Consider the following 8,231-nt stretch of genomic DNA (forward strand, 5'->3'; position numbering starts at 1 on the left):
ATATTTAATTTAATTTTGAACTCATCAAATTAATTTTTAAAAGATTAGATTCTTATTGTCCAATAGGATGGGCAAACGTTTTTTTTTTTTTAGTAATTATAGATAAGAAAACATTAATCCAGATGTTTTCAATTTTAAAAATTACTTATTTGTTACTTTTTATGATAATTTAATTTAACTTAATTATATGACCCCGCCTTTTCCCTTTTGCGGGCTTCCTCTATCGAGACGCACCACAAAGAATGGAAGAAAAATGGTCCCTCCCTCCCTCCCGTTCGAGCAGTTCGCTGGGGCAATCCCAAGGGCTTCGGCGGAATGCTGCTGCACAGGATGAGTTTCCTCGCATCCTCCATTCCCTCCGTCTTCTTCGTCCTGTCCTCCGCCTCCTTTCGCCGTAGCCGCCCCAAAGGATCTCCATCTCTTCTCCTGCACTCCCCCTTCTCCTCGTCGTCGTTGCCCTCGTCCTGGAGATATCTGGATTTTCTTCCCCCGAATCCATTTGGCTCCAAGGTTCCATTTTTATGGCTCTCTGATACGTTACGATGGTCAAAGAGGTGCACGACTGGGGACGAAAATGGTGCGTCCGGGGTGATGCGGAGAAGGGTGGAATTGGAGGCCCAGATTTACGAGTTCATGCGCAAGGCTGGGAATCTCGACGCTTTCCCGACTAGGGAGGAGCTGATTGCAGCGGGAAGGTCGGATCTCGTCGAAGCGATCTCCTTCCACGGTGGTTGGCTCGCCTTTGGGTGGCGTCACAGCGAGTATGTGCCAATCGAGGTCCAAGAAGTAATTTTTGATGGTTCATGGGAGAACGATGCCGTTGGGGATAGTGTTCTTGAGTCTGAAGAGGAACTTTCTGTGTCTTCTTCTTCAGGAAGATTGACGTGAGAAGAACTGTTTTATGACGTACTGTTTTTTTCCCCCTTCACGCTTTGATTTAACTGGTTTTCTCTTTTGGTTTGTTGAAAGGGAAATAGAGAGTGCTGCGACTGGCGGAGGGATTGAAGGAATGTTGAGGAGGCTGGAAACACTAAGAATTTTGTCTTTAGCAGATTTCAAAGAGATTGGAAGGGCATCATCCAGGGATGACAAACATGTCTTAGACAGAGGTGAATCTATTTTGTTCAATAGAGATGGGATAAGTCACATTGTTAGCTTTTCTTGACTGATCTATTATTTCTTCGTATGCTACACTAATGCCAAGGTTATGAACCTTCATGATATCAACATTTACTTTAGTTACAGTGGTGAATGATTTGGTAGCAATGCTAGAAATTAATCCCTTGATATCACAGAGTTAAACAGTTTGTATTGATATGATATTCAACTCTGTCAAACACTATTACAATTTAATGATAACTTAACACTGTATAATACTATGGTTCAAGTTTGTACAGCAATCATATATTATGATTTATGGTCTTAGTTGTGCTTAACAGCTGGTCATATGGTTCCTTCTGATTCTGTGAATAACAAGGCACTAGATTGCAACGTCTTAGATAAAGATACAAAGAATCAGGAGTATAAGCATTCTCAAAATTCAGCAGAAATTAGTAAACTCAAAATTGATTCAGAATTTGGCAAAAGTGAGATAGGCGCACGCTTTAAGCAGTTGGAGTCAGATCTGGCCTCAACACTGAAGTTACTTAGGTCCAGAATTAATGTTTCTTTTCAGGAGGTATGTTATTGACTCCACCCATTTTTGTGTAAATTGTAATTTTTAACTACTACTTGTTGAAATGGAGACTTCCTGCATTATGTAGGGGAGATACTTCCCAATATTTTGAATTTCTTGTCTTGTATAGACGCTGCTTCTAAAAATTTCCTTACTATTTTTTTTTTTTTAAAAAGAAACTGTTCCAAACTAGCGAACCTGAGCATCATGTCAACCACAATTGTGAACTACACTGCAAAGACTGCAACAGTGTAGATCTCCTAGTTTCAGACTGTTTCCTAGCATCCTAGCAGTGCCACTTGCTGTTCACCACTTGTTGAAGCTGAAACCTTCCAGTTTTCATATGTGTGCTGTGTAACCACACTTATTTACGCATAATTAATAAATTAGAGTAATGCCAACTGGAGAACAAAAATATACGCATAATTTATAAATTAGAGTAATGCCACTTGCTTTCTCCCGAATCTGTCTGGAATTCAGATATCCAAGTTCCTTTTCTGACTATCTTCAATCTGTTGGTTTCTGCTTGTTGAATTTTTTTCCCTAGTTTTTTTCCTGATTATCAGATTACAAGTAGCACATATATAATTCTTTGTAACCTTTATTCTTTGTTCATCCTCTCTAAATTCATTAAGCATACTTTGCTTCATTATTTTCAGAAGTACAGTCTCATCACTCTTCTTTGTTAGTTGTGTTGACGAGGGGGGCTCTGTACACATTTGTTCTTTTGTTACTTAAAATTCCAGCCAACTTTTTGTTCTTTTTTTGTTTTTCAACACATCTTGTCTTTATTGACCCTAGGATCCTCATCAGGCTATTTCCTTCTTTCTTCAGCTTTTCATGTGCCGCTGATGCACTGCAAGGAGAAGTCTGTTGAAAAGATGTCACCTAGTGTTCATTCTATACTATTCTATCCTTTTCGTGTGTTGCATATGCACCACTTATAGCCCAACTAAGATGTGCCAGTGTTACTGGTTATGCTGAGTACTAAACCTAACTGCTGAAGAGGAGGAGGAAATACACAAGAGGAAAAAACAAGTGTTCACTATGTTGTGTTGCTCGATCGATCATTGCCACACTTGTATTGGGTTGCTTAATTGCTCACTGCCTCGCTTGTACCACACCGCTCATCACCTTACCCACGTTGTGTTGCTCGATTGCTTTTTGTCTCTCCTTAGCTCTAATCTCATCTTGCCTCTCTCCTTGCCTTGCCTTGCCTTTTCTCGCTGTGTCACAATTGAAAAGTTGCATTGCCTTGCAGTACCACTATTGAAGTCGCCTCAAAATGAGAAGTTCCTTCGCTTGTTTCAGTGACTCAACCTAGTTTTTCATGTTGGTGGGCAAGCAACACGGGATGTTTTATTCGTTCTGATTAGAATAGAATGACTTTCGAAACTATTTTTTGATGTTATGTTGCTAAAGTTTAGCAAAAGATCGAATTGTGGTTTCTATCTATCCTGCAATCTGTATCCATTCATCCATCTTTCTTTTAGGGTTTTTGAGCAGTCTCCTTCACCCTTAGTTATTACATGCTAATGTAACTACCACTCGAAGGAGAGTGTTCCTATCTGAAAACTGCAGAGATGACGCTCTGGGCACGATGGACGAATGGTTGACTGACAAAAGATCATTCTCTCCCAGAAACATCTTTTTCTTCGATCCTACGCACAAGGAAATGTGCCAACAATACGACAGCGTCCAGAAACTAGGGGGGAGTTCCTGGTGAAAACCCTCCGACGCTCAAGTCAGTACCAATCCGGACAGGTGGATGAAGAACAATAAGAACCTGTGCGCTAGAGTAAAGTTGCAGATGCCCAATGAGCGTACCTTCGCCACGGAGAGGAATTCACTTCATATACCTCCTCACCTAACCTCTGCAGCCGTGAGGTGACAGAATATGTCAGAGTCTGTTAGGTAAAGGGAATGGTACAACCTAGGTAAGGTGTAATGATTATTCGAGGAATCTTCCCTTCACTTAAATATATATCTCTTTTATCATTTATAGTTTCTGTTATAGCTGTGGCTGTTAAAGGAATATGCTATTATAATTGGTCTGTTGATAGGAAACACGATGGTCCATAAAGAAAGTTCCAAAAGAATATTCTTTGACACATGGTTGTTATTCTAACAAGTTGTTAGAATGTTGTTTGTTAAGAATAACTCGGCCGTTCCTTAAGCCGACTGCCTTGTCGGGATGATGTTGTCTGCTGAGCATAACTTGGTCGGTCTTTAAATCGACCGCCCTGTTGGGATAAATCTGGGCGATACTAGAATGCTTTGGGTTTGCGAAAAGTTCACTTGGAGAGCGATATGATGACCTGTGTGTATTGATTCACTTTGGAGACTTTATGGGGATACGCGCCTTTGATCCTGGATAAACTTATCCGGCTGGGCATATATGGTGAACTCTATGAGGGAACACGTCTTTGATCTCGGACGAACTTATTCGGCCGGGCATATATGGAGAACTTTGGTTACGGAGTAATGCCTTAAACTCCCTGCCTTTGATCGGTCTTAAGGCCGGACGACAATATGTCGTTCGGGTTGTAACCCGATCGGGATAAAGCCCGAGCACCCTAGCACGAGCGATGAAGCCAGATAAGAGGTGTTCTCTTCCCTTGATTTTGACCGTCACGTCACCTTGACTTTGATATGTTAAGTTGGCCTATGTTATGCCTGGCCGACTTTCTATACGGTCGGGGCGTATGAACTTGCCCAACTTTATAACCGGATGGATATACTTATATATTGTCACCTAGAAACCAATTAAGGTGACCAACAAGCAAAATCGCTCAGGTATGTATAGGGAAAGTCATATAAAATAAGGAGTTTGGTTTCCCCTTGGCTATACCTACAGTTGGTCTATTGTGGAATGAATCAGCCAGTCCATTTGGCACTCAAGGCCGACCATCCTTAATTTGGGTTCGGTCGGCTCAAGGGTGGATCGCCTCTTCTCGGCCGGTGTGTAACTCGGTCGGATTGAATTTGAGAACCTTAACATTGGGCGGCCAATCAAAGCCAAGTGAGGGGGTGTTTTCCCTTCTCGCCTTTGACTATCGTGCTCTCTTCACTTTGATCACCTCGTCATTTTGACTTTAACTTCCATGTCACATCCTGGACCCGTTCGTCATAACCTGTATCAGAGAAGTTCACTTGAGAGATTTGTTCCTTCGATTTCTCTTCATCTTTTTTCTCTTTCGCATCTCTTTTTAACAATGTGTTGATTTGAGGTTGAAGACATTTTTGGCTGTGTTGATCCTAGAACGCAAGGGTTGTTGTGTGCTCCATCAACTTTGTTAATCGAGGCCAAAGGGATTATTGACTGCATCCTCGTAATTAGCTATATAAGTTTTGCTTCTGCACGTAGATATGTTTTCTTTTCGTGATTGTTGCAAACTGGGCATAGACAATATTATGCTCCAAGTTTAGGGTAGTATCGAGATACCAGGGTTAATAAGATATTCTACAGTGGTTTAGTCTCATGTAAGGTTTTTTCTAGAACTCTATATTCATACATACAATGGTTATCTCATTAATCAATATAATATTTCCTATCCATAATCTTTGCATTGAAGAATTGTAATAGCTGCTTACTTGATCTCTTTATTTCTTTTGTTTTTTATGTTGAGATTTCTATTACTTTGATTTAGACAATATAATGCTGCTATTTTGTTAACAAAAGAACAAGTACCAGTGAATAAATTTTTCATGAAAGTTTGTGTCCTATCTATTAATCTGGTTAAATGATTTCTTCCATCATTTTTTCCCATTGCATCTAGCATTCAGTATATGATTAACTCAGGGCCAACAAAGTTCAATGGATGAAATGCATAAGCTCTCTGATGCTTTGGAATATCAAGAGACAGATATTATTAATGCACGAGATAAGCTGAGGTCCATTAGGGCAAGGATGGCAGTACTCGAAGGAAAGATGACACTTGAGATTATGTATCTAATGTTCTCATCTGGATCTTTTGCATTTATCTTATTCTAACATTGCAGCACTACTTGGCAATGATCAGATCAACATTTTACAGAGAATCAAAGAAATTGGTGGGTGAGAAACAGAAAAAACTTGATTCAGCTCAAATTACTCTAAGCCTACTTCGCTCTGTCTGCATAATTTGGTCAAATTCCGCTTCAGAGGTTTTACTAGTCGGCTCATTTGATGGATGGACTAATCAGAGAAGGATGGAATCATCAAGTTCTGGCATCTTTTCTCTGTATCTGAAACTATATCCTGGTAGTTATGAGGTCAGAAGAAGTTACATTTGCTAGGCTAGCTGAAGTACATTTTTCTTTTGCAGATCAACATAAATCTTCTCGTTTGCAGATTAAGTTCATTGTTGATGGGGTATGGAAGGTCGACCCACTCCGGCCCATTACTCGCAACGACGACGGAAATGAGAATAACCTTCTGATCATCACCTGATACATGTGCAAGGTAATAATCTCAAACAAGTGAAATTATGATTCAATTTGTTCTTTTTTGCATTGAACACTTAGTTGCTTTAGGTGTTATTCTTATATCTTTGCCTTTGCTTCAGTGTTGATCAACCCTAATTGAACTGCTAAAGCATTTATTATTTGGATACCCTTGCATATTATGATCAATTAGACCTTAAAAAGAGGATTGTCAACTCCATAAAGGTATTGATTAGTATTAAAGTTTTGATAATTTATCAGAAAATATATTTGGCTGTACCGTACGTGATACAAGATTTCAATCCATCTAGGTATGCTACGTTGCAGCCGTTATTCTGCCTTATCACCTCGGAACAAAATCTTATTGGATTCTCCCCCCTTTTTCACATGTTGCATGTATATGCTTGTAGATAACGAATAGAATCGAGCCTGCTGCAGTCAAACCAGAAAATAGAGAAGTACACTAAGAAATAAATTTTATATATCCCATTTAAGTTTGTTGAGATCTATATTTGTTATATGTTATTTAAAGTTTCCAGAGGTTTCTAAGAATTTTAGTCTTTGATTAAGATTATTTTCATCTTAGGATTTTGAAACTATTTGAATATTTATTTAGGTGATGTTAGGATATTATTTCTAGAGCTAATATTATTCAATTAAATCTAAAGATGAATTATGTGTTTGGCGATTTGCCTACGTAATAATCGTTATTTTGTCCGGTATAAGAAGCATAATGATATTTTCATTGTCACTTTTTTTTATCCATTCGTTGTCTTCTTAATGTAGATCCGCTACATTAACGGCTCCTCTAGTGTCGGCCCCACGGATATGGAGGGAGGTATATGCAGGTATACAGACGTCAAGCGTATGATGGGATAAATCTCAGGTCGTCAGTTCCTGAGAATTGATTTTTGATTATTACGTTAGAAATATCATGCGTCCATCGTCTATGCTATACCTTGGGGGCACCATTCGATGCCTTCTTAGATTAGAAATACCATGCATAAACTCACACCATTAATCTCTCTTTCGATTCACGTAACATGAGTTAAGACTTCCATACGAACTCTCGAACAAGGTAATTAACCAAGTAAGTTCACTTTCTGAGATGGAGCTGGATCTTCTTCTTGAGTTCTTCCTTGTTGGCACCCACCACCCTGTCCACCTCTCGCCCTCTCTTCACCAGCACAAACGTTGGCATCGCCTCCACTTTCCATTCCTGCGTCACCGTCTGCACTCACCATAACGGTCATTGTAAGGACCAAAACGAGGAAGTTAGAACTCATCCTCTTCGACGTCATCATCTCATTCTATTCCTGGATAAACGGATAAATAAACTAGTTATTGATCACCGGAAGCTCGTCGACGTCGATCTTGAGGAAGACTGCGCCCGGGAATTGGGTGGACATCACCTTGAACTCTGGCTCGATTACTCGGCACGGTCCACACCACAACGCAAAGAAGTCGATCACCATCTTGATCCATCACGTCCAATAAATCAAAAATAAAATTAATGCATCAATTATTAGTATATATATTAACGTAGATATATAATTACGAGCTTGTTGGATTGGATGTGTGACTGCCAGTTCTCGGACCACTCAGCCGTGGAGTGGATGCCGACGATGGTGGAGGAGTCGGCGCCGTTGTTGGCCCTCTCGGTGCGGTCAGCCCCGCCCGTGTTGCCTAAGAGGCGGGAGAAGAAATTACCCATGTAATTTTATGAACTCTGTTTCTCAATATTTCTCTGTTGAGAGCTGAGATGATGATTAAAGAAGGAAGAAGGTAGCATGCTTATATAGTGCGGTTTATATAGTGCTTATATTGGAAAAATGATTTTATTTGTATTAGAAGAAACAAAATGATTTGTTTATATTAAAATTAATGAGCAACTTTGTTCTTGCCAAAGGTAATTGGAGAAAGCTGAGGAATATTATATAGTTGGCCACGAAATGGAACTTTGAAATTATAAAAGGAAGATGCTGATTCCAGAGTCACCTTGTCGAAGAATTCGATGCGACCACTAAAGAAGGGTTCAAACTTAACGTCCAATCTTTTAACTTTTACAAGTCAGAATGATGTGGTGCTTTTTGGGTTTAGAATTTGGGGTTTAGGGTTGGAGTGGATTCGA

The 8,231-nt window shown here is 39.7% G+C and overlaps 2 protein-coding genes across 2 annotated transcripts; one reads left to right on the forward strand and one right to left on the reverse strand.

Moving 5' to 3' along the window:
- The first annotated feature begins 240 nt into the window (after positions 1-240).
- LOC121988457 (protein FLOURY ENDOSPERM 6, chloroplastic-like) lies at positions 241-7,121 on the forward strand. The gene is made up of 7 exons (XM_042541894.1): positions 241-884; positions 970-1,109; positions 1,440-1,678; positions 5,478-5,623; positions 5,698-5,929; positions 6,009-6,119; positions 6,887-7,121. Exons 1-6 carry the CDS (start codon positions 316-318, stop codon positions 6,105-6,107), a joined length of 1,425 nt encoding a protein of 474 aa, XP_042397828.1. The 5' UTR covers positions 241-315; the 3' UTR covers positions 6,108-6,119; positions 6,887-7,121.
- LOC121988466 (thioredoxin H2-2-like) lies at positions 7,101-7,880 on the reverse strand. Its single transcript, XM_042541907.1, has 3 exons — positions 7,659-7,880; positions 7,453-7,575; positions 7,101-7,331 (listed from the first exon to the last, which is right to left on the reverse strand). Exons 1-3 carry the CDS (start codon positions 7,812-7,814, stop codon positions 7,197-7,199), a joined length of 414 nt encoding a protein of 137 aa, XP_042397841.1. The 5' UTR covers positions 7,815-7,880; the 3' UTR covers positions 7,101-7,196.
- Positions 7,881-8,231: the final 351 nt, after the last annotated feature.

This window comes from Zingiber officinale, chromosome 1B, assembly GCF_018446385.1.
Source record: "Zingiber officinale cultivar Zhangliang chromosome 1B, Zo_v1.1, whole genome shotgun sequence".
NCBI lineage: Eukaryota > Viridiplantae > Streptophyta > Magnoliopsida > Zingiberales > Zingiberaceae > Zingiber > Zingiber officinale.

Coding starts and splice junctions, on each gene's coding strand:
- LOC121988457 (XM_042541894.1), top strand. CDS start 316: ATGCTGCTGCACAGGATGAGTTTCCTCGCATCCTCCATTCCCTCCGTC. Junction 1,679..5,477: donor TTAATGTTTCTTTTCAGGAG/GTATGTTATTGA, acceptor TGATTAACTCAG/GGCCAACAAAGTTCAATGGA. Junction 5,624..5,697: donor AAGATGACACTTGAGATTAT/GTATCTAATGTT, acceptor GGCAATGATCAG/ATCAACATTTTACAGAGAAT.
- LOC121988466 (XM_042541907.1), bottom strand. CDS start 7,814: ATGGGTAATTTCTTCTCCCGCCTCTTAGGCAACACGGGCGGGGCTGAC. Junction 7,576..7,658: donor ACATCCAATCCAACAAGCTC/GTAATTATATAT, acceptor TGATGGATCAAG/ATGGTGATCGACTTCTTTGC. Junction 7,332..7,452: donor TCGACGTCGACGAGCTTCCG/GTGATCAATAAC, acceptor TGGTGAGTGCAG/ACGGTGACGCAGGAATGGAA.